The sequence below is a fragment of the Orcinus orca genome, chromosome 13, assembly GCF_937001465.1.
Source record: "Orcinus orca chromosome 13, mOrcOrc1.1, whole genome shotgun sequence".
Lineage (NCBI taxonomy): Eukaryota > Metazoa > Chordata > Mammalia > Artiodactyla > Delphinidae > Orcinus > Orcinus orca.
In genome coordinates this window covers 62,416,769-62,443,763 of record NC_064571.1, presented here as the reverse complement: position 1 = coordinate 62,443,763, position 26,995 = coordinate 62,416,769, and the positions used below count along the sequence as shown (strand labels likewise).

The 26,995-nt window shown below is 36.1% G+C and overlaps 1 protein-coding gene and 1 pseudogene across 4 annotated transcripts in view; one reads left to right on the top strand and one right to left on the bottom strand.

The window, feature by feature from the left end:
* The window catches only part of STRN (striatin), a 109,940-nt gene that overhangs the window by 31,963 nt on the left and 50,982 nt on the right, over positions 1–26,995 (bottom strand). The window contains exons 4-10 of one of the 3 annotated variants that reach the window (XM_033419287.2): positions 22,479–22,557; positions 13,747–13,914; positions 11,493–11,628; positions 8,433–8,568; positions 4,568–4,678; positions 1,581–1,667; positions 966–1,109 (exon numbers count right to left, since the gene is read on the bottom strand). In XM_033419287.2, the coding sequence (XP_033275178.1) occupies positions 966–1,109; positions 1,581–1,667; positions 4,568–4,678; positions 8,433–8,568; positions 11,493–11,628; positions 13,747–13,914; positions 22,479–22,557 (861 nt within the window). The remainder of the gene's footprint in view (positions 1–965; positions 1,110–1,580; positions 1,668–4,567; positions 4,679–8,432; positions 8,569–11,492; positions 11,629–13,746; positions 13,915–22,478; positions 22,558–26,995) is intronic. The other 2 variants (XM_004265055.4, XM_033419288.2) reach the window with 2 other exon arrangements.
* On the top strand, positions 22,953–24,345 carry LOC101271409 (annexin A2-like; annotated as a pseudogene). Its single transcript, XR_007471116.1, has one exon. The product of XR_007471116.1 is annotated as an annexin A2-like (transcript).

Sequence of the window (26,995 nt, the reverse complement as noted above, 5' to 3'; positions counted from 1 at the left end):
TGAGCCCTGGTCCGGGAGGATCCCACATGCCGTGGAGCAACTAAGCCCGTGCGCCACAACTACCGAGCCTGCGCTCTGGAGCCCGTGAGCCACAAATGCTGAGCCCACGTGCTGCAACTGCTGAGCCCGTGTGCCTAGAGCCCGTGCTCCGCAACAAGAGAAGCCACCGCAATGAGAAGCCTGCACACCACAGTGAAGAGTAGCCCCTGCTCACCAGAACTAGAGAAAGCCTGTGCACAGCAACGAAGACCCAATGCAGCCAAAAATAAATAAATAAATGAAATTATACATACACACACACACACACACACACACACACACACACACACATATATTTAAAAAGGGGGGAATGGTTAAGAATAAAGTCTAAAATAGAATAATCTTAAAATTATAATTATGAAGATTATTTTTATGATTTCATATAAATAAATAAAATTGAATTATTCTACATGGTGACTATAACTCTGCAAAAAGTATATGCACATAGACAAGGACTGAAAGAGAACAAGAAAAAACAGAAAGTAGAAAATGTGGCTAGACCTTCAGGTGTCTTTTTTCCCTTTTTCATTTGTAAATGATAAATTGCTTAAATATTTTAAAATATTTACGTGAGTCTCAAAGTAAACATTTACTATTTATAGTAATAATAATTTAAAGTAATTTTCTCATTGTTGGAATGGTATAATTACAACTACCTGTGTACACACCAAACACATGGCTTCTGTGGCGCTAGGGGATATTCTAAACTATAATTTAGAGTTGATTTTTAAGTTTATGCATCTTTTTCAAATCTTAGAGATTACAGTTGGAATCAAACCCCCTTGAATATAAGAAAGCCTACATATGGGGAGTACTACATAGTTCAAACATTTGTAGAATAAAATTCTTCTCTTAGAGAGCCCTTTCTAATAATTTATATAAGTACATCCAAGTGCTTTTTGTGCTCCAGTGTCTAAAATACTTGCCTTCATCTGCCCTATTTATTTCATGTTCAGGAAGCCTGGAGCTGCTGGGTCTGGAAGGTGAACCCACAGATGGCTGCAATGAGGGAAGTTCATCAACATCTCTCAAATTAGCAAGCATATCTTGCAGTTTTGACCTATTGGGCCCTAGCCCCCAAAAAGGGAGGGAGAGAACAAAAAAGAGGAAATAGAATTATCCAACTGCATCAAAATGGAGTCATAAACCTTACATCTGCCGACATTCACCTTTAAAACTACCCTACTATATTATATTAAAAAGTAATTATTTTCTAAGTTTTCAAATTATTTTAAAAGTTTATTATTTCTTGAAAAAAATTGTGTTTTACATATATTTTTTAGATTAAGCTAATGGAATAACATCACTACTTGCATGAAAAAATGCTCATGTACAATTTGGACCATTAAAAATAATATTATTCTATAATCCTTGTATACTGCTCTAAACGCAGACAGATACCACAGACTGTGAAGCTACTGCGTACATTGAATTAAACAATCACATTCTTTTTTGTTTGTTTATATTAAGTTGCATTCATTGCCTTACGTCCTGAAGCTATGGTATCTGAGGTGAAGTATCAGGCCCTGCCAATTACTTACCTGTACTTTGATGCTGCATTCTCCCACATCCCTGTTTTGATTGTTTTATATAGGATAGAGGCTGAAACAGATCTTCAGTAGTTTTTCCTGTTATAAGTTTAATTAAGAATGGGAAAATCTTACCCATAGTCCATTATGTTATTTTTCCTATACCAGCAAAGAATACAACTATTTTTAAGCAATTTTAACTACTACCTAGAAATATATTCTAAGACAGTATGATTGAAGAACACAATTTGACTGGAAATATTTCTACTAGACCATATTAAAAAGACTCAACTTCTTCCAATGAGTAACAGTTCAATTTTAAAAATACCCATGGTGGTTTATGAATTAATGCTCCATATATCAATTCAAAGCTTTCCTTCAGTTCTATTTTCATTTTAAGTCTTCCAGTTCTGTTTTAATCTTGTCTTCACTGGTTCCCAGACTATCATTTTATCAAGATAACCTGAACTGATGATGATAAACAAAATGTGCTGAACATCAGTCTACAGTCCCTCTCTCTTCAGTGAAAGACATTAAAATTTCTCCTCCTAAAGAATCATTTTTCTTCACCATACTAAAAAGCTACGTGCCATATGCCTGAATAGTGATCAAGATCCCCAGGTCCAGGAAATCCAATAGCTTCTATTAGCAGGAATACTGTTCCAGTCAAATGGTGCAGTTTTAGACCTTAAATGCTAAATTCCAACTATAGTGATGCCTTGATATTTGACAAGAACCTAATAATAAATATAATAGTAGATGGATTCTACATAAGTCCTGGATACTTTTCCAACTCAAAGATCTTTTACATTTTAAGACATTCATTATTGTAGCATAATGGCTTAAATATATCAACTTTAAGTCAATCTGACGATTAAAATATTCTCCTTGTTTCTTGTGTATGACAGACAAATATTCCTTAAAATTTCAGTTTAACTGCTTTTATCATGGCTCTGAAAAGCCATAACAAACCATGTCTCACTATTGTTTAAGATTAAATTTTTATCAGTATTTTTTTTTGTTCTTCTGAGAATGCTTATTTTGTCCTTTTTTTAATAACATTTTTATTGGAGTATAATTGCTTTACAATGGTGTGTTAGTTTCTGCTTTATAACAAAGTGAATCAGTTATACATATACATATGTCCCCACATCTCTTCCCTCTTGCGTCTCCCTCCCTCCCACCCTCCCTTCTAGCTGGTCACAAAGCATCAAGCTGATCTCCATATATGCACTACCACTCTCTCACCTTGTCCTAGCTTACCCTTCCCCCTCCCCGTGTCCTCAAGTCCAGTCTCTAGTAGGTCTGCATCTTATTCCCGTCTTGCCCCTAGGTTCCTCATGACCTTTTTTTTTTTTTAGATTCCATGTATATGTGTTAGCATACGGTATTTCTTTTTTTCTTTCTGACTTACTTCACTCTGTATGACAGACTCTAGGTCCACCCACTTCACTACAAATAACTCAATTTCGTTCATTTTTATGGCTGAGTAATGTTCCATTGTATATATGTGCCATATCTTCTTTATCCATTCATCGACACACTTAGGTTGCTTCTATGTCCTGGCTATTGTACATGGAGCTGCAATGAACATTGTGGTACATGACTCATTTCGAATTATGGTTTTCTCAGGGTATATGCCCAGTAGTGGGATTGCTGGGTTGTATGGTAGTTCTATTTTTAGTTTTTTAAGGAACCTCCATACTGTTCTCCATAGTGGCTGTATCAATTTACATTTATTTTTTAATAAAAAGTATAAAACGTTCTTATGTTTTAATATTAAACCTTCCTCACTTGGATTTAATTTACATTGAGAAGGCATCAAATGTCATTCTCTCTCAGTTATATAATGGTTGGTACAGTACTAACATCAATAATGGCCACTGACTTTTTATCCATTAAAGCTAAATACTTGTAAATTCTAAGATATTTTAAATAACGATTTAGTATTTATCAGTAACTACTAGATTGTAAAAGAATGACTGGTCTTTGATAATCCCTAGCATCACTATAGAAAGAGAAAAAGAAAAGGCATATCCTTCCAGCCTTTTGCAATTTTAAACACATGCTTCACTCAAGTTGGATTTTAATCCTACTTTACACTACTTTAATATCCCAAAGGATGAAATTCCTATTGCCATAAAAGGGAGACCCATGTCCATACTGTCAATAACAGTGGTAACACAAGGAGATAGATAGTTCAGCCTTGCTCTCCTAAAAAGGTGTTTAAGATGGTTTTCAGGGATGTTTGAAAGCTTTTGTATTTCTATTTTAAATACTTAACTAGATCTATTGTTAAACTTTATTAATAATTTGAATAAGTTATACAGATATGATTCATAGGGCTAGAAATTTCATTTTAACTTCCATTTTTGATGTGGCACTCATTTTGTTGAAAAAAAAACAAACCTAATTGGTAATATTACAAATGAAATTGGCCAAAAATTTAAATTAGAAAAATAAATACTTAAAAAAAGTTGTGTATCTGACTCTGTGCCCTGTATAGAATATAGTGATGAGAGCAAATGAACTGTGTGTTATGAACACAGAATATTCAGGGGTAGAAATTAACTTTCTTTCTGTCTCCAAGACTTAAAATTATAAGTAATAATTTTGGTGGCTTGCCAGAGGGTCAGTCACACTCGATGAGATTTAAAATTGTCAACAGTGAAAAACCATTACTGTAATCAAGCACATCTAATTTTAAAAATCAAATGATCAATATGTTTGAAAACATAGTTCCACATACTCATGACACTCTGGATTTATTACTGGAATATATTATAATTCATAATTATACGCACAGCCTTTTTTTTTTTAAAGTTCATAATCAAACAGCTAACCATTTAATTTCAACCCCTGAGAACAAGTGAAAAGGAAAGAGGTCAGGAGCAGAAAAGAAAAAGAGTAAGTAGTTTTAGGAAAACATTGGAGAAAAAAATTGGGGGATATGAAAGAGGTAAGATTTATGATTTATAGATACAATGTTTTCCACTTACTCTTCACCCCCTTTTTCCCCTTTCTCTCCTTTTTGTATTGTTCCTTGAGTTTGGTAATTACTCCCTGGTCCACATTCCAAGCTTCAGGCATGAGACACTGGTCTTCCTTTTCTAAACAGAGTGAAACAAATGAAACAGCCTTTTTCAATAAAATATTGAACAATATTCAATAAAATATTGAACAGTGAACAGTAAATTCACTGTTATGTCAATAGATAGACATAATAACCATTTTCTTCATAGTAGCACTAATTTTAAGGTCATTACTTATTCATTAGATAGATACATGTCACATAAAATATAATATCCAAGAAACAAGTGATCAATTCAATTTCCTAGGTAATAATATCAAATCTCTCTTGAAATAGACATAGAAAAAAAAAAAAACCCTGCAAGATTTGAGCTACTTATAGTATATTAAGCCCCCAAAGTCCATATTCAAGAACCCCTCATTTTCATCCCATTTTCTGAATTTCATTAGGATTGACTCACAAAAAACCCATTTCTTATTAAGTTATGTAATGAAAGAAGATTAAGCATTTGTACAAAATAGTCTTCAATGATCTTTTCATTTCAAAAATTGTATATTTTTGGCATGTGTTTATCAGCAAATGATCATTTTTATTTTATAGGCTTTACAAATAGCACTTTGTAAACTTATTAATCAACCCGGCATTCAATATTTAAAACAATTTAAGTGACCTGTTAATTTAAAAATATTTAAATCAGGAAACTGAGCTTCTAGTAAAAAAGAAATTCAATCAGTAATTTTCACTATTTCAGGAGTAGAAAATTTAAAGAGTAAATATGTTATATATTTTATACTTACTATAAAATAATTTACTATATGCATATAATGTTATATAAGTGTTAGCTTAGAACACTCACTTGAATTCAAGACTCATACACATACTCAATTGCTTACTCTATATTTCTATTAGGAAGTCAAAACTCAAACCAAACATACATAACCAAACTCCCAATCTTCCCCATCCAATCTGTTCCATCTACAGGGTTCCCCATCTTATTTGAAGGCAATTCCAGACTTCCATTTGATCAGACCAAAAATCTCCCTTTCTTCCAAACCCCACATCAAATATTTCAGGAAATACCATTTTCTCTACCTTTAAAACACACCCAGAATCTGACCACTTCTCAGCAAATCCACTACTTCCCTAACCTCTGTCTCTCGCTAGAATTACTGCAAATGTTTTCCCACTCTCCCCTCCAAGTCTATTGCCAACATTGATTGCCCTGGGTAGTCTATTCTCAACACAGCAGCCAAAGTGATGCTTTAAAACAAAAGCTGGATCATGTCACCTTTCCAGCTCAAATCCTTCCCATGGTTCCCCATCTCACCAGTGGTCTACATAGCTCCAGTTGATTTGATCATTTCTTACTATATTCCCCTCAGAATCACTCTGCTCCAGCCACTCTAGCTTCTTTGAAGTCCTCAAGCATACCAGGGCTATGGCTATCTTAGGGCATTTGCTCTGGTTTTCTTCTTGAACACTCCTTCCCTGGATATCATGTGGCTAACTCCCTAATCAATGTTGTCTTTTGTTCAAATGTTACCCTCTCAATGGGCCTTACCATGACCAATCTATTTCATATTGTAACCTGTCCCACTCCACCTGACCCTGACCCCAGCACTCTCTATCCCACTTACTCTATTCTACTTTTTTCTATTTCCCATAGCATTTATCATATTCTGACATACTATATCATTTATCATGTTTGTCTCTTACTGCTATATCCTGTTAGTAGAATGTAGGACCACAGGGGTAGGGATCTTCACCTAGAAGACTTGGTACATAGAAGGCACGTGATCAATATTTGTTCAGTGATTGGAATAAACCAAAATGAACCAGAATAAACAGAAATCTGTCTATTTTTAACAAGTTTCAATCCACAGTTTAAAAAACAGATAATTGGGTCTCTGAATATAAACTCAACATTTTTATTGAGTTTTTATAGGCTAAACATTTTTATAGATCTAACTACCAATATATTCTACTAACAACAGTAGAAACAGTCTACTTTTTTCAGAAAGTCTAACAATCAAAAATGTTAATTTTCATCAATCACATCTTAATAATAAATTAAACTGAGTTGGCTCTTGGATCCTAGAATGTCTTCAGTTTTTTAAAGTAAAAATTTAGCTATATCATACTCTTAACTATGTGTCATACTGATAACAACAGTAACGGAAGATCACAGGAGAACTGTGGTAAAATCTATTTGCTTGTGAGAAACTAAGGAGATTCTTAGCATAAGCACAGTAACTTTTTTTAGGGGTAGGGGGAACGGATAAAGGAAGCCCTTAAAGTGATTTAAATGCCCATTCAACTAAACAGGATTTGCAATCTAGTTTTGTTAATTGATTAAAAGTGAAATGACTTGAATTTGAATTATAAAATCCTTAACACATACAAGGCCAAACTTCTGGTAAAGAAACCTTCAGTCAACTGAAAGATTCCATTCACTCATACTCATAAACAGAAATGTCCAAGACACTACTAAAGAGTGAGACAGCTCAGATGTGGGAACAGTCACTCATTTTCACCAGTAAATTCATAGCAGGTTACAGACCTGTATCACATAATACTCTGGGCCATGACTCACACCTTAAAGCAAAGGAAGTTATGAAGGGACAATGCAGCTGTCTTTGGAGAAAAATGAATCCCAATTACCCTTGCAATAAGACTGGCAAAGAAAAGGCCAACTATCATTTATACAGATGTGTGACTCCTCAGAGAATGACCTTAGTGTAGCACGGTGGATCTAACTATATTGGAAGAATTGTTGCCTAAAATATCTAAATAACTTGATACATAAGCTCAGTAAGGAATAAGACAGGAGAGAGATTCGTTTTACTTTAACTTCCCCTGGTTTCCAAACTTTGTTCTGTTGGGGAAAAAGAAAAAGCCAGTCACTAAATAGCCATTATATTCTTCAATGACTAAGTAATTATCCCAAATAATTCTTCAAATATTTACCACAAAAAAGGAAAAGAAGTGGCATTATTGCTATCAGAGTCCCTGAAGGTAAAGCCTCAAGGAAAAATTAAGATAGTTACTGTTTCCCTAACCTTATCTGTTTTTAAAGTACATAGACTGTAAGCCAAGGGAATCCTGGAATTCTTCAACCTCCGAAGAAAATTTTCTCATTCTCAGTATCTACATGTCTTCTCTCTGTCTGTCTCTCTCCTTCTCTCACACACACACACATACACACAACCTGATAGAACTGATCACTTTTGAAGAATTTATCACAATCCTACCTTACTGATAGGACAATTCATTTCCAAACGCCTAGAATGATCTGTGCTGTGGAAGTTTTCCCTAAAATACTTGTTTGAACTCTTACTAGATGTTTAAAATATTAAATCTGTTTAGAACCATTTGTGCAAAAAAATTCTATGCCTTGTACAAAATGATGAAACTTGACTAAAATGAATGAATAACTACAACTTTTTAACTTATACTTCTTTTTGCACAGAAAATGCCAAAGATGAGATCTCTAAAATCCTCTACTACATTCTCATACTCAATTTCCACAAAATCTAGATTTGCAAGTTCTACTGTCTAGGTAGAAAACAGAGAACATCCTATATATGAATTCAAATTATTTTCATACTGTATTGCTTATGTTAAAAGATGAGGTAACTAGTTGTACAACCTTCTTTAAGCACACACACACATACCCTGGAAAAAAGGTGACAATAGAAAAAAGTCCACAGAATGTTCAACATTTCAACATTACAACAGATTTAAAGTGTTCTTCAAGATGTTGCCCTCCTAGTAAAATATTAGTTTCGTTCATTTACATAACATCTCTAGTTGGATCCAGTATGCTTCCTTACCCCAGTCTGTTCCATCGCCTGCACTTCTGGATTCATTGTCTCCTTCTTCTGATGTAACCAAAAAGTCAAACTCCTTTAGAGCTTCTTTTGTATCTCGATCTTCACTGCTATCAGGCAATACTTTTTTCCTAACAATCTAATGAAAAAAACATGCTCAATTAAAATATTAGGATATATTATGGGATTAATTTAAGTAAAGAAGACTATATCCTTTTACCACTGAATGAGAAAATCCAATTATTTTCTTCAGAAAATGCATCTTTGTTGTGTTAAATAACTGTAATACCTATCCAATTCAGTAGAAAACACAGATGTCATTTTAAAAAGATATACATTATACATTTTAAAGTAGTGATTTAAACTTTGTTAAATGATGGCTTGTTTGTTTTAAATAAACAAATGGAATCATATATTGAAAACACTGGAATATAAGACATGCATTTAAATTACAGATAGATGAAAAATGTCCCTGACATACTGTATTATGAGAACCACAACCAAATCTTACATTTCTTGGATGCAGTCTGTGCAGCGAGCAGATATTCTAATCTAACCAAAGAAAGAACTACTTCATAAAACATTGCAAGAGTTTTTCAGAATATAACCATGATAAATTTTAACTCTAGTACATCATTCCCTTACAAAAGCTAAAATCACAAAAGCTACAAACTCAGAAATGCATGCCACAAGATTGAGAAGGTATTCTGTGGGGCAGGGGGAACAATGCCCATTATTATTTCTACTGTCCCAACCTTGCATCAATTTCCTCTAATAATTGTCTATATATTCAAATTTTTCTTCAAATATTGATCTTTTAGAGACATAATCTAGATTTAATAGCAAATCTGACAAGGGCCATTATGTCTCATTTTTATACATTTAGAAACACCTCTGGAATCATAAGGTGAAGAGATCAAACATGAGAAAAGAGAAGGAGATGGGGAGGAGGAAAATGACCCAGAGTGTAATGCAAAGAAAAATCAAACTCCAATACAGGGCAAAGAACAAGAAAGGACAATGAACATATGTAGCTTTTTGAAGAAAATGCCTGAAGAAAATAGACTTAACACAACCAACAGCTACTAAGAGCCTTATGTTTCTGTATTTTCTTAGTTGAATCTATTGAACTATTTTTGATTAAAGAAATAAAATAACATTTTAAGAACCTGCTTGTTCTACTAAACATTTTAACAGCATAATTTTCAGCCATTCTCTCTCTATACAGCACTGCAATAAATCTTCTAAGTCCTGCTTATACATTGCTACATAGAGTTAGATTTTTAAAGTCTTTTGGCATGTAGCTATTATACTGCAGCTGTGAAAATCAATGTAATATATAATAAAAATTAGCAAAACTATTATAAAGAAACCAATTATTTGTTTAGAAATATTTTTCTAAAGGAAAAACTAGAAAAATTTTTGGGTCCAATATTTAAATGGGGTTAAGTATGCTTATATTAGCTGTGCCTTCATTGCTTGGTCACAGAATTGCTATGATCTGCACTAATTGGAGGTCAAGATATTTATGAATTCGATTATTTAAAAAGAAACCAGTTTACAGTTAGGAATTTCTATTAAGACCACACTTGATAGTTATAATAAACAGCTTATAGATTTTTTAATATTTACACTGATATAACGACTAACAACAAAACTTAAAGCATCATAATTAGTTATTATTTAACCACTGTTATGAGTAAAGTATTCTGATGGAAAAATAATATCTCAGTACAATCATCCCATAGAAATCACAAGTCAGCACAGAATTTCCAAATGATTACGACAGAGAAAAGTTATCATACAAGCTTCGGCATTTTCTTTTACTACGGTATATTTAAACATGTGCTATAACTACTTGTTTGAATAATAAAAAGAGGGAGTAACTATGTGAAGTTCAAATAATATCCATGGCAGGGCTGTTATTAGCACAGTACTACTGAATAGTGGCCCAGGGAAACATTAATCTGGAAGTAGTAAATTGAGTGTCTCTGATGAAAGCAGAGGACATAAAGAGAACAGAGAAATTACACTTAGAAAGCACTTTATAGTTAAACATATCATTTTCATACATAGTGTTTCATTTATTCCTCACAAAATACTCTGGGGATAAGATGGTTATTTATTATAATCCCCATTTTACAAACTGAAAAACTAAGCCTGAAGGATTAAGAAGCACAGATAATTAGTGACAGAACTGGGACTTCAGCCCAAGGCTTTGACTCGTTCCAGTCTGCTTTATTTACATTACCTTACTTTCTCCTCCCTCTTCTTAAATAAATGTGAAGGAGGAAATGTGAACACTCTCCTAAACACAGAAGCACACCCTCATCTCTTACTTAAAAGAAGGAGAAGGAGAAAGACAGAGAAGGAAGGAGAGGAGGGAATATGAAGAGAGAAAGAAAAGAGGGGAGAGGTTAAAAAGGGGAGAGGGTAGAAGGGAATAGAATAAAGAAGGGAAGAGAAGGGAGAATTTAGATACCTCTTATTCCAGGACTCTACCATGGAAACAATAAACTTACAAAAATCTAAACAAAACCACAGAATAATCCTAAACAAGTTTGGAGAAATCTAATGGAAGAGTTCTGAAAACGTGTAGAACTTGCCTACCAAAGCAACCCTGACATGAGAAACAAAAACCACACCGATTAGAGTTGACGCCAGTCACCATCAGGCACCATAATGGGTCTGTCAGTTCCATTGTCTTATAGCACCAAAAACAATGCATTGTTATAACACACATTTACCATGTTCACTAACCCTACAAAAATGTTGAAATGTTTAATGAATTAACAAAAAGCTAATGAATGAAGGCCCATAAGAAAAAGCTGCTATACTAAAAAGTCTTGAATTTGAAATCAATACAAAAACTTTTAGATTAAATTTCTCCAAACTTATGGGGAATATAGATTAAATTTCCCCAAACTTATAGGGAATTTAGATTAAATTTCCCCAAACTTTTTTTTTTATGGAAAGAAAATTTAAGGGTTGAAGTTGAAGGGTATGGATTAAAGTATGCATAATGGTCCCTAAAAATATTTATATCTGAGTTATTCAACTCACCGTTGAAGTATCAATGATGCTTTTCTCTCTTCCATCAATGTCATCATCTTCATCTTCATCACTGAAATCTGCAGCTGCACTTTCAAGGAATTTAAAATTATCCAGCACGGAGGCAGAATCTGTTAACTCAGATTTTCTGGTTTAAAACATATACACCTTGTTCAGTTAATTTTTTAAACTCGACATAAGAATTAATCCATGATATACAGCACTAACTTCTGTTTATATTGTATTATGACACCCCCAAATCATATTATGAGCTACACTGATTCTTATCTATTACATTTCCATGGATTTTAACTGGAAAAGCAATATAGGAAGGAAGTGCCTACTCTTTTTTTTTTTTTTTTTTGCGGTACGCGGGCCTCTCACTGTTGTGGCCTCTCCCGTTGCGGAGCACAGGCTCCAGACGCGCAGGCTCAGCGGCCATGGCTCACGGGCCCAGCCGCTCCGCGGCATGTGGGATCTTCCTGGACCGGGACATGAATCCGTGTCCCCTGCATCGGCAGGCGGACTCTCAACCACTGCACCACCAGGGAAGCCCTGCCTACTCTTTTAAAAGTACTTTGCAATCATACCTACTACTTAGATTAATGACAATCCAATATAAAGAACTCCCCCTTCTGATCCACTATTATGTTGATTTTTAAGCCAACCTTAATGCATTTCTTTTAAAAATATTTTTCTTATTATCTCTACCTGCTTTTTTTCTATTTCTTTTCCTCTCTGCAACTCTTCCTCTGACACAGAAGTTTCCAAAACTAAGAAAATAACTAGTAAACACATCATTTTTCTCTGATGCAATCTTGCATTTCTGAACAGCTAAAGAGTTGAAAAAAGCCAATGTGTGCATAAAGTTACTAAAAACAATATTTTAGTCAAATTAATATGACTACAAAACTTGATCCTGTTGGTGAAACCTTTTCAAATGTGTAACATTTTATTTTAGTTCCCTCTAAAGAATTTTAATAAAAAATTTCTTAATGGCCAGAACAGAATGATTTCTCTCATTAGGAAATGTTATAGATAAGAAGACATTTTCCTGAAAAAATTTAGCCACAACTATGGGCAAAATTCTCAAAACAGATAAATCTTAAATTTCAAATCTGCTCAGAGCTACGTTTTTGTTTTTTTCCAACCTACGCTCCATCCCTATAGAAGTCAGATTCAGAATAATACCTTTATCAGTTTCAAAAGAGAGGTCAAGGCCAAAACACAAGACAACTAGAGTGGTCTTTCCTGAGGGTCTTTATAATAATTTGAGCTAATTCATTAGGTAAAAATATAACCAGGATTAATGCCTACATTGTCTACTTCTACACAGAGAAACAATCTACATCTTACATTTATTAAAACAAGTTATATAGTCTTAACTATTAATGAATACATTTAAGAAGGCTCCAGTGACATTTGTTTATAAAAGTCATATTTTTAAACCTTTACCTAAACCCCATAATTTTAGTTTATGTTCCAAATAATAGAAACTATGTTCTCACTAGAAAATGTATAGAGCTCAATTAAAACCATTCTTCCAGCCTAAACATGAGTTAAAGTAACATCATACTCAGACTTTCAAAGAATCTTTGGCTTTTTATTTCTTTAAGAATTTGGCTTTTTATTTCTTTAAGAATCATGTCAACTTTTTTCAATAAAGAAGAATCTCCTTATTTAACTGTCCATGTTCATTTTAAGCAGAATTACATATAATTGTATGATACATGATCCAAAAAGCAAAAAGAAATTTCTGCTACTGAATTCTTCACTTATTCTATCAATTAAAATATATATACTTGAAATAGATACTTTTCAAGGGGAAGATGAGTTACAGCATTATTAGATACATGAAAGTGGCTAAGAAAAGGTTTACATCAAAAGAATTAAGTATTTATATGATTTCTGCGTCACCAGGAATGAAATTTCACTCGTACTGATTTGAAGTGAATTTCCAAATAAGATCTTTTATGAAGTTCTAATAGTGACTGAGCTTCAAGATATTAAAATCTATATTAAATCCATAAATTGCAATTAAAAAATCTTAAATAAAAATATTCTTAAAGTAATCATAAATGATAACTCTAATCCCTATGGTGTTATCTACTACCAAATAAAATTTTAATTTTTTATTAAACTTTATCATTAAATTACTTCTGTAGCAGTATCTAAAAGTACAAGTATCACAAGTGTCATCCATAAGCCAAAAACATTAATAAGAACTAAAACTAGAGCCAAACCACTTTCCAGACAAAATACTTACCCAATCATTGCTGTCTCTTTAACTTCAGCCTCTGTGCCATTTATAACTGAGTCCTGATTTTTGTCATCTTCCCTGTCAGTGACATCACTTGAAAAGCCCAACAAAGCTCGCACTCGTTTGGATTTCACATCTAGAATAGTATCTGTGTAACCCACCTCCTGTAGATACCTGCGTGTGAAGAGGATCTTTACAACTCAGTCATATTGGAATCAGTATTCTATTACTGAATATGTAAATAAAAACATTTCTTTAAATTCATATGCCTGCATAAGACTTAACAGTACAGTACTATGCTAGTAAGACTTGCTAATAAATAATCTTCCAGCTGCAGATGGAGCTGTCTCTTGCAGTACCAGCCTCTATGGTCACTGAGAAAAATCAAAGAACTATACAATACACCATTCATTTATCATAAGAAGAAGCTATTCCTTAATATACCTAATGGCACATTCTTTATTCTAGGCAGGGCTGGAGTAAACTCACTCTCAGATTCTACTGAATTACTATTTTATAATAGTAACTACAATAACCAATAGTCTTTTTACACTTCTGATATTAAACTATCATTGGATAAATGGAAATCTAGAGAGAAAGTTTCTAGCATATATCTCTATGACATACAAAGTTTCTAGCATATATGGTTTCCTCCATGACATAAAAAAGACAGTATATTCCAAAGAGCCACTTCCACAGAAGGGAAGCTTCTATCCTGACGACAACTCTAAAATAAAAATAGACCACAACTCAATTGTGGGATGTGAGATGAGTGGGTGCCCAGGGGTGTGTGTGCTGCAGAGAGGCAGCAGCATAGAAAACAGAGAATAGGCTTTGTATGGAGAGTTACACCTGGGTTCAAAGCCCATTTCTTCCACCTTCTTCCTGTGTAACATTAATTCTCCTTGAACCTCAGTTTTCCTTCTCCTAAAAGAGACACACCTAGAACAGTGTCTGGCATATAGAAGGCGCTCAGTATCTATTAACAACAAAGATGACCAAAAAAGATGAAAAGTGGTAGTGGCAAGAACATGAAAAAGGCAAATGCCACTAATAATGTCATTAATAAACATGATAGACAAATGTCTACCAATAACTTACAAGCATTAACTTAGAGGTAAGTATCAAGTCTATGAGACGAAAGAGAAAACAAAGATCAAAAAGATAACCAGTCTGATCTAAGATCACTTTAAGATCTGGTATTAAGAGTTATTATAGGTCAAAGAGATACCTCACAAAGACATGTAACCAAAATGGAATAAATGTATCTTATTAAGTCAAGGTACTCATTTTTCAATCCTATCCAGTACCTATAGAAAATTTTTGATTAAAATTTGGATAGTAAATTTCAAAAGTTCCCGATTTTAATCAGTTGGTTCTTGCAAACAAACACAAAGGTATTATGCTTTTCTATTTTTAACAAATAATACTTGATACATAACTCACTTTGGCAACAAAATCACATTACATATAACCGTTTCCAAAACTGCTCATTCCATAGATAAGTTGGCTTTACTAAATAGTTACTTCCTTATTCATTAATAAAATGTAACCTTTGAGAGGCAGATTACGAGTCTTTTAAAAGATATTTCTTGGATTGCTCACTATGATAACCACTTGTCATTAAAAAAAAACAAAATCAGCATTTTAAGAACTTACTTATTTATAAAAGGAAAATGCATAAATCACATTTAAGACCAAAGTGAAAACCCATTTATTAAATGGTAATGAAGTCTCTGGAGACTGAATTCAGCTGGAGACGGAACTCACTGGAGACTGGAGCTCATGAGGGCCTTTGGGATGACTGTGGTTCAAGTTTATAAAATTTTATTAGATGGTTCACCGCTGTACTTACTATGAGGAAAGCAGAGTAAAGTTGGAAAAAAATCTAGTAACTTTGAAAAACTGAGACCGGAGGAGCGACTGGTTCAAGATGGTGGAGTAGAAGGACGTGAGCTCACTCCCTCTTGCAAAGAGCACCGGAATCCCAACTAACTGCTGAACAGTCATCAAGAGGAAGACACTGGAACTCACCAAAAAAGATACCCCACATCCAAAGACAAAGGAGAAGCCGCAGTGAGACGGTAGGAGGGGCGCAATCACAATAAAATCAAATCCCACAACCGCTGGGTGGATGACTCACAAACTGGTGAACAATTACACCACAGAAGTCCACCCACTGGAGTGAACGTTCTGAGCCCCACATCAGGCTTCCCAACCTGGGGGTCGAGCAAAAGGAGGAGGAATTCCCAGAGAATCAGACTTTAAAGGCTAGCGGGATTTGATTGCAGGACTTCGACAGGACTGGGGGAAACAGACTCCACTCTTGGAGGGCACACACAAAGTAGTGTGCATGTCAGTACCCAGGGGGAAGGAGCAGTGGCCCCATAGGAGACTGAACCAGACCTGCCTGCTAGTGTTGGAGGGTCTCCTGCAGAGGCAGGGGGTGGCTGTGGCTCACCGCAGGGACAAGGACATTGGCAGCTAAAGATCTGGGAAGTACTCCTCGGCATGAGCCCTCCAGAGTCCACCCTTAGCCCAACCAAAGAGACGGGCAGGCTCCAGTGCTGGGTCACCTCAGGCCAAATAACCAACAGGGAGGGAATGCAACCCCACCCATCAGCAAACAAGGAGGTTAAAGTTTTACTGAGTTGTTCCCACCAGAGCAAACCCAGCTCTACACACCACCAGTCCCTCCCATCAGGAAGCTTGTGCAAGCCTCTTAGATAGCCTCATCCACCAGAGGGCACACAGCAGAAGCAAGAACCACAACCCTGTAGCCTGTGGAACGAAAACCACATTCACAGAAAGACAAACAAAATGAAAAGGCAGGGGCTTCCCTGGTGGCGCAGTGGTTGAGAGTCCGCCTGCCGATGCAGGGGACACGGGTTCATGCCCTGGTCCGGGAAGATGATCCCACATGCCGCTGAGCAGCTGGGCCCGTGAGCCATGGCCGCTGAGCCTGCGTGTCCGGAGCCTGTGCTCTGCAGCGGGAGAGCCCACAACAGTGAGAGGCCCGCATACCGCAAAAAAAAAAAAGAAAAAAGAAAAAAAAAAGAAAAGAAAAGGCAGAGGGCTTTGTTCCCCGATGAAGGAACAAGATACAAACCCAGAAAAACAATGAAATGAAGTGGAGATAGGCAAACTTCCAGAAAAAGAATTCAGAATAATGATAGTGAAGATGATCCAGGAACTCAGAGAAAGAATGGAGGCAAAGATCAAGAAGATGTAAGAAATGTTTAACAAAGACCTACAAGAATTAAAGGACAAACAAACAGAGATGAACACTACAATAACTGAAATGGAAAACATACTAGAAGGAATCAATAGCAGAATAACTGAGGCAGAAGAACGGACAAGTGACCTGGAAGACAGAATGGTAGAATTCACTGCCGCAGAATAAAGAAAAAGAATGAAAAGAAATGAAGACAGCCTAAGAGACCTCTGGGACAACATTAAATGCACCTACATTCGCATTATAAGGGCCCCCAAAGGAGAATAGAGAGACAAAGGACTCAAGAAAATATCTGAAAAGATTATAGTCAAAAACTTCCCTAATATGGGAAAGGAAATAGCCACCCAAGTCCAGGAAGTGCAGAGAGCCCCAGGCAGGAAAAATCCAAGGTGAAACATGCCGAGACACACAGTAATCAAACCGACAAAAATTAAAGACAAAGAAAAATTGTTAAAAGCAACAAGAGAAAAATGACAAATAACATACAAGGGAACTCCCGTAAGGTTAACAGCTGACTTCTCAGCAGAAACTCTACAAGCCAGAAGGGAGTGGCATGATATACCTAAAGTGATGAAAGGGAAGAGTCTACAACCAAGAATACTCTACCCAGCAAGGATCTCATTCAGATTCAACGGAGAAATCAAAACCTTTACAGACAAGCAAAAGCTAAGAGAATTCAGCCCCACCAAACCACCTCTACAACAAATGCTAAAGGAACTTCTCTAAGTGGGAAACACAAGAGAAGAAAAGGACCTACAAAAACAAACCCAAAACAATTAAGAAAATGGTAACAGGAACATACATATCAATAATTACCTTAAATATGAATGGATTAAATGCTCCAACCAAAAGACACAGGCTTGCTGAATGGATACAAAAACAAGACCCATCTATAAGCTGTCTACAAGAGACCCACTTCAGACCTAGGGACACATAGACTGAAAGTGAAGGGATGCAAATGATATTCCATGCAAATGGAAATCAAAAGAAAGCTGGAGCAGCAATACTCATATCAGATAAAATAGACTTTAAAATAAAGAATGTTACAAGAGACAAGGAAGGACACTACATAATGATCAAGGGATCACTCCAAGAAGAAGATATAACAATTATAAATATATATGCACCCAACATAGCACCTCAATACAAAAGGCAACTGCTAACAGCTATAAAAGAGGAAATCGACAGTAACACAATAATAGTGGGGGACTTTAACACCTCACTTACACTAATGGACAGATCAACCAGACAGAAAATTAATAAGGAAACACAAGCTTTAAAGGACACAATAGATCAGATAGATTTAATTGATATTTATAGGACATTCCATCCAAAAACAGCAGATTACACTTTCTTCTCAAGTGCACACGGAACATTCTCCAGGATAGATCACATCTTGGGTCACAAATCAAGCCTCGGTAAATTTAAGAAAACTGAATCGTATCAAGCATCTTTTCTGACCACAATGCTATGAGATTAGAAATAAGTTACAGGGGAAAAACGCAAAAATACAAACACAGGGAGGCCAAACAATACGTTACTAAATAACCAAGAGATCACTGAAGAAATCAAAGAGGAAATCAAAAAATACCTAGAGACTAATGACAATGAAAACACAACGATCCAAAAACCTATGGGATGCAGCAAAAGCAGTTCTAAGAGGGAAGTTTAGAGCAATTCAATCTCACCTCAAGAAACAAGAAAAATCTCAAATAAACAATCCAACCTTACACCTAAAGGAACTAGAGAAAGAAGAACAAACAAAACCTGAAGTTAGCAGAAGGAAAGAAATCATAAAGATCAGAGCAGAGATAAATGAAATAGAAACAAAGAAAACAATAGCAAAGATCAATAAAATTAAAAGCTGGTTCTGTGAGAAGATAAAATTGATAAATCATTAGCCAGACTCATCAAGAAAAAGAGGGAGAGGACTCAAATCAATAAAATTAGAAATGAAAAAGGAGAAGTTACAACAGACACCGCAGAAATACAAACCATCCTAAGAGACTACTACAAGCAACTCTATGCCAATAAAATGGACAACCTGGAAGAAATGGACAAATTCTTAGAAAGGTATAACCTTCCAAGACTGAACAGGAAGAAACAGAAAATATGAACAGACCAATCACAAGTAATAAAATTGAAACTATGATTAAAAATCTTCCAACAAACAAAAGTCCAGGACCAGATGGCTTCACAGGTGAATTCTATCAAACATTTAGAGAAGAGCTAACTCCCATCCTTCTCAATCTCTTCCAAAAAATTGCAGAGGAAGAACACTCCCAAACTCATTCTATGAGGCCACCATCACCCTGATACCAAAACCAGACAAAGATACTACAAAAAAAGAAAATTACAGGCCAATATCACTGATGAATATAGATGCAAAAATCCTCAACAAAATACTAGCAAGCAGAATCCAACAACACATTAAAAGGATCATACACCATGATCAAGTGGGATTTATCCCAGGGATGCAAGGATTCTTCAATATACGCACATCAATCAATGCGATACACCATATTAACAAATTGAAGAATAAAAACCATATGATCATCTCAATAGATGCAGAAAAAGCTTTTGACAAAATTCAACACCCATTTATGATAAAAACTCTCCAGAAAGTGGGCATAGAGGGAACCTACCTCAACATAATAAAGGCCATATATGACAAACCCACAGCAAACATTCGCAATGGTGAAAAACTGAAAGCATTTCCTCTAAGATCAGGAACAAGACAAGGATGTCCACTCTCGCCACTATTATTCAACATAGTCCTAACCATGGCAATCAGAGAATAAAAAGAAATAAAAGGAATCCAAATTGGAAAAGGAGAAGTAAAATTGTCACTGTTTGCAGATGACATGATACTATACATACAGAATCCTAAAGATGCCACCAGAAAACTACTAGAGCTAATCAATAAATTTGGTAAAGCTGCAGGATACAAAATTAATGCACAGAAATCTCTTGCATTCCTATACACTAACAATGAAATATCAGAAAGAGAAATTAAGGAAACAATCCCATTCACCACCACAACAAAAAGAATAAAATAACTAGGAATAAACCTACCTAAGGAGACAAAAGACCTGTATGCAGAAAACTATAAGACATTGATGAAAGAAATCAAAGATGACACAAACAGATGGAGAGATATACCATGTTCTTGGATTGGAAGAATCAATGTTGTGAAAATGACTATACTACCCAAAGCAATCTACAGAGTCAATGCAATCCCTATCAAACTACCAATGGCATTTTTTACAGAACTAGAACAAAAAATCTAACATTTGTATGGAGACACAAAAGACCTCAAATAGCCAAAGCAATCTTGAGGGAAAGAAATGGAGCTGGAGGAATCAGACTCCCTGACTTCAGACTATACTACAAAGCTACAGTAATCAAGACAGTATGGTAGTGGCACAAAAAAAGAAATATAGATCAATGGAACAGGATAGAAAGCCTAGAGATAAACCCACACACCTATGGTCAACTAATGTATGACAAAAGAGGCAAAGATATACAATGGAGAAAAGACAGTCTCTTCAATAAGTGGTACTGGTTAAACTGGACAGCTACATGTAAAAGAATGAAATTAGAACACTCCCTAACACCATACACAAACATCAACTCAAAATGGATTAAAGACCTAAATTTAAGACACAGCACTATAAAATCCCTACAGGAAAACACAGGAAGAATGCTCTTTGATATAAATCACAGCAAGATCTTCTTTGACCCACCTCCTAGAGTAATGGAAATAAAAACAAAAACAAGCAAATGGGACCTAATGAAACTTGAAAGCCTTTGCACAGCAAAGGAAACTATAAACAAGACGAAAAGACAACCCTCAGAATGGGAGAAAATATTTGCTAACAAATCAACAAAGGATTAATCTCCAAAATATATAAACAGCCCATGCAGCTCAATATTAAAAAAACAAACAACCCATTCCAAAAATGGGCAGAAGACCTAAACAGATTTTTCTCCAAAGAAGACATACAGATGGCCAAGAGGCACATGAAAAGCTGCTTAACATCACTAATCATTAGAGAAATGCAAATCACAACTACAGTGAGGTATCACCTCACACTGGTCAGAATGGGCATCATCCGAAAATCTATAAACAGCAAATGCTGCTGAGGGTGTGGGAAAAAGGGAACCCTCTTGCACTGTTGGTGGGAATGTAAACTGATACAGCCACTATGGAGAAGAGTATGGAGATTCCTTAAAAAACTAAAAGTAGAATCACCATATGACTCAGCAATCCCACTACTGGGCATATACCCAGAGAAAACCATAATTCAAAAAGACACATGCACCCCAGTGTTCATTGCAGCACTATTTACAATAGCCAGGTCGTGGAAGCAACCTAAATGCCCACTGACAGATGAATAGTTAAAGAAGATCTGGTACATATATACAGTGGAATATTACTCAGCCATAAAAAGGAATGAAATTGAGTCATTTGTAGAGACGTTGATGGACCTAGAGACTGTCATACAGAGTGAAGTAAGTCAGAAAGAGAAAAACAGATATCATATATTAACACATATATGTGGATTCTCAAAAAATGGTACAGATGAACCAGTTTGCAAGGCATAAATAGAGACACAGATGTAGAGAACAAATGTACGGACACCAAGGGGGGAAAGTGGCAGGGGAGGGATGAATTGGGAGACTGGGATTGACATATATACACTAATATGTATAAAATAGATAATAAGAACCTGCTGTATAAAAAATAAATAAAATAAAATTTAAAACATAAATAAATAAATAGTAATGAAGTCTCATTTCCTTCTCACTTTGAGGAGATTAAAAATAGATGTAAGGAGACACTTTAATATTCTCTTCCCATCATCAAAAGAATCGGCTGGCATGCAATCTGCTCTGGAAACCACAGGTTTAGACTATTCACAAGCAACCACAAAAGTTTAAACCAGGTAGCAAATTTCATTTTAGTGAGGCACAAATCAAAATACCAATTTCAAATGTGATATGCAAGGGTCAGGCACTGAGCTGGTGAGTGAGTCTAGCCCACTGCCTGACATCTGAACCTCAACCTAGCTTTGATCCCTCCTTATACTCTCAAGTTCACATTTTATAGGAGAAACTATATGTCAGCATAAAATTTACAAACTTGGGAAATGCAAGAAGTTCTTCCATCTATTTAAAATAAAGTTTAAAAACATAACACAAAAATTACATGATTAGACTTATATTAAAACATATGTATATTCATGTGTAAAAGGTACAAGGAAAAGAGAAACTTTAAGGGTATAGAACTCTTTAAACTAAATTTAAGCATATATAAATTAGAAGCTTTAAACTGTACACTTCCTGATAAAGCTAAAATTATGGAAAGAGAACTTAATAATTCTTACTAATATTTAATGAAAAAATAAATTCCTCCATAGGGGAAAAAGTATTTAATATGAAAAAGGAACAGTAATTCAAAAAAGCTTTTTCACAGCAGATACTTTCATGAGATACTTACTGTCTGAGTAGTTGTCGACCTTGTTTCCACATTAACTGGCTGTTTTGTTGTGGCTGCACTTCTGTTTCATTACCTTCATCTGGAAAACATTAAATCATAAAAAAACTGACGTTTTATACATTAGAGGGTATCTCAATTCATTAAAAATGTCCAAAAAAAATTTATAAGATTAAGAACACTACACTGTAAGGTATGTTTTAGGACAATGGGAATTCTGTTTTTAAGTTTAATTTCCATAACAAAACTCTAATATAAATTCATTATTGCTACTAGATTTCCCTGAGAATTTCAGAACTAAAATAAAGACTTTTCCCTAATTTTTAGGTAAACTGAGAATCTTCCTTCAGGACAAATCAAGAGTCCTGAGTCAAGAGTCAAAAGTATTACGAAGCACCACATCAGAATTAGAACAAAATGTCCAGGAACGATGGTTCAAAAAAAAAAAAGCCGATCTGGTAAAGAGTAGATAGATAAGAAATAATCCCTGCTCTGCACCTGGCAACGCTCGCAGCGCACCATAGCCGGCCCAGCTTCTTTCAAAATGTCTACCGTTCATGAAATTCTCTACAAGCTCAGCTTGGAGGGTGATCACTCCACACCTCCAAGTGCATACGGGTCAGTCAAAGCGTACACCAACTTTGATGCTGAGCGGGATGCTCTGAACACTGAAATGGCCATCAAGACTAAGGGTGAGGATGAGCTCACCATCATCAACATTTTGACCTACCGCAGCAATGAACAGAGACAGGATATTGCCTCCGCCTACCAGAGAAGGACCAAACGGGAACTTGCAACAGCACTGAAGTCAGCCTTGTCCGGCCACCTGGAAACAGTGATTTTGGGCCTACTGAAAACACTTGCTCAGTATGACGCTTCCAAGCTGAAAGCCTCCATGAAGGGGCAGGGAATGATGAGGACTCCCTCAATGAGTTCATCTGCTCAAGGACCAACCAGGAGCTGCAGGAAATCAACGGAGTTGACAAGGAAATGTACAAGACCAATCTGGGGAAGGATATCATTTCCGACACATCTGGTGACTTCCGCAAGCTGACGGTTGCCCTATCGAAGGGTCGAAGAGCAGAGGATGGCTCTGTCATTGATTATGAACTGACTGACCAAGATGCCCGGGATCTCTATGATGCTGGCAGAAGAGGAGAGGGACTGATGTTCCCAAGTGGATCAGCGTCATGACCGAGCGGAGTGTGTGCCACCTCCAGAAAGTATTTGAAAGGTATAAGAGCTACAGCCCTTATGACATGCTGGAGAGCATCAACAAGGAGGTCAAAGGAGACCTGGAAAATGCCTTCCTGAACCTAGTCCAGTGCATTCAGAACAAGCCCCTGTATTTTGCTGACAGACTGTACGACTCCATGAAAGGCAAGGACACTCGTGATAAGGTCCTGATTAGAATCATGATCTACCACAGTGAAGTGGACATGTTGAAAATTAGATCTGAATTCAAGAAAAAGTATGGCAAGTCCCTGTACTACTACATTCAGCAAGACATCAAGGGCGACTACCAGAAAGCGCTGCTGTACCTATGTGGTGGGGATGACTGAAGCCCACAATGGCCCGAGGGTCCAGGACGGCTGCTCCGCACTCCTAGCTAACAGTTCTACACAGTCAGCTTGTGGCTAACAGCCCCCTTGTGCCCATCCCTGGGAGGATGACGTTAGCACTGCCCACCCCACCTGCTCCATCCTTAGTTTAGTTGCCTAAGCATTACGTGGCTTTCCGGTCTAGTCTCTCTTTACAGTCAAAGAAATGAACATTCCAAGGAGCTGGAAGTGAAATCTATGATGTGAAACACTTTGCCTTCTGAGTAATGTGTCATAAACACGAATAAACGGAATTTCTACTTTAGGAACAAGTAAAAAAAAAAAAAAAAGAAAGAATCCCAAGCCAAAGCTATTTCCTTCACTAGTTATTAAATGAAAACCTCAAGCATTCTTTTTTTAAGACGTTCTTTAGATGAAAACCTCCTAGGCCCTGTAAAGCTTCAATTCATCATTTGGTAGAAGCCGAATCTTTCAAAAAGATGATAAGGGACTTCCCTGGTGGCACAGTGGTTAAGAATCCGCCTGCCAATGCAGGGGACATAGGTTCAAGCCCTGGTCTGGGAAGACCTCACATGCCGCGGAGCAACTAAGCCCGTGTGCCACAACTACTGAGTCTGTGCCCTAGAGCCCGCAAGCCACAGCTACTGAGCCCATGTGCCACAACTACTGAAGCCCGCGCACCTAAAACCCGTGCTCCGCAACAAGAGAAGCCACGACAATGAGAAGCCCACGCACTGAAACGAGCAGCCCCCGCTTGCCACAACTAGAGAAAGCCTGCGCACAGCAACAAAGACCCAATGCAGCCAAAAATAAAAAATAATAAATAAATAAATAAGCCTAAATCCTTTCTACACCATCCTCAGATATACTCAACTGCCTTTGCCTACTTTGGTAGCTAGTGATGTTACCAAGGAGTGGTACATCCATTCAATGGAATACTACTCAACAAGAACAAAGAATGAACTACTGACACACACCAACATATAAGAATCTCAAATGCATAATGCTAAACGGGAGACCCTAGATTCAAAAGACTACATTCTGTACGATTCTGGAATTGATATGATTTTCTCAAAAAGGCAAAACTGTAGGAACAGAAAACATATTAGTGGTTGCCAGGGGATTAGAGTAGGGAAGGAGGGGTTACTACAGAGGGTATTAGTAACAAGACTGTATGTGTTTATGAAAACACCAAAAAGGTGAATTTCACTGTATGTAAATTACGCCTTAATAAAAAATAAATTAAGCCAAATCAAATAAGAATGCATCCTCACCCTCTTTTAAAAAAGTGTATTCTTATACTGAGATAAAATCCGACTCCCTTGGTGATCATTTTGTAATATATTAAAATATCAAACCACTATGTTGTACACCTGAAACTAATATAATATTGCAAGTCAATTATACTTCAATGAGAGAAAAAGAAAGCAAGCACTCAGTCTTGACTCAGTTAACCCAGCTATATGACAAAAACAGGAAGGCTATGACTGCTGCTTATTATATTATTCCACACTGGATCATGACTAGGCTCCAGATGATTGCAAGGAAGCAAACGAAACCTCATGGAAACATAACCAGTCACAACACTTACTAAGAATGAAGAGATTCAAAGACCTATAGAGCTTGAGGAGTCCTTATCTCCTTGGTAATGGATCTGAGGAAAACTGCTTACCTTAATTCTTTTATTAGATTAGTGTATGAATTAATGATCTAAGATTACGTCTGCAATCATAGATTTAACCACACAAACATAAAACAGGCTCTTTACTCAACATTGCCAAAATCTATTTTCCACTGATTTAGAGAAATAATCAGTGGTATAGCCTTCTGTAAGAGCAACAAGTTTCAATGCCTGCAAAGTAATTATAAAGACAGAAATCCTGATTCTGGATAAATTTCTCTGAAGTAAATTTTCCTTTCTCTATTTAAAAAAAAAAAAATCTGACTCTCTGGGTCATATGTGAACTTGTATTTCCCCACACTTCCTTATCCAGGCTAAACACTTAGTTCTCTCAATGGTTAGTAAGTATTCCTCAACTATCAGATTCATTCTTACCTTATCAAGTTCAAAAAGTGACATTATACAAAAGTGAGGATTTTAAAGTGGGTAAGAACTGAATTTCTTGGTAATGTTAAAAATATCTGACTGACACTTCCAGTCAGGTTGGAGTAACAGGGACCCAATTTACCCTCTTGCTTGAAGTAACTATACATCAAAATGGTTAAGACATTGGACATCAGGCAACAGAGGGCAGCAATCCCTGAGAAAAGGGAACCAAACAGGTGAGCCTATGATTGTTCCAGCTTACTGCCTTGATAGAGTTTCCCGATCACAGCATAGGGAGGGAGAACAAAAATAATATCTGAAGAAACAGGGGCTGAAAAGTTCCAAATTTCATGAAAACTATAAACCCATAGATCCAAGAAACCCAACAAATCCCAAGCATAAGAAACACTGCGGTGTCGGGGGGAGGACGGGGCGGGGTGTGGAACTACACCAAAGCACATCATAATAAGATTGCTTAAAACCAATGAGAGAGAGATACCTTAAAAGCAGCCAGAAAAAAAGGTCACTCATACAGAGGAATAAAGATAAGAATGACAGAAGATACCTCATCAGAAACAATGCAAGCAGCAAAATAAAGACTTTTTCAGACACACAAAAGCTCAAAGAATTCATTATCAGCAACCCGTATTACAAAATATGTTAAAGAAAGTCCTTAAGACAGAAGGAAAATGATACCAGAAAATATGGATGTACAAAAAGGAATGATGAGCACTGGAAATATATGCTTTTTATGTTATTTAAATCTCTTTGAGAGAGAACTGTTGAAACAAAATTAATAATGTAGTGTATGGTTTATATATATACAGAGAAGTAAAATATATGAAAACAATTGCACAAAGACAGAAAGGAGAGATGGAAGTACACTGTTAGGAGGTTCTCATACTACACAT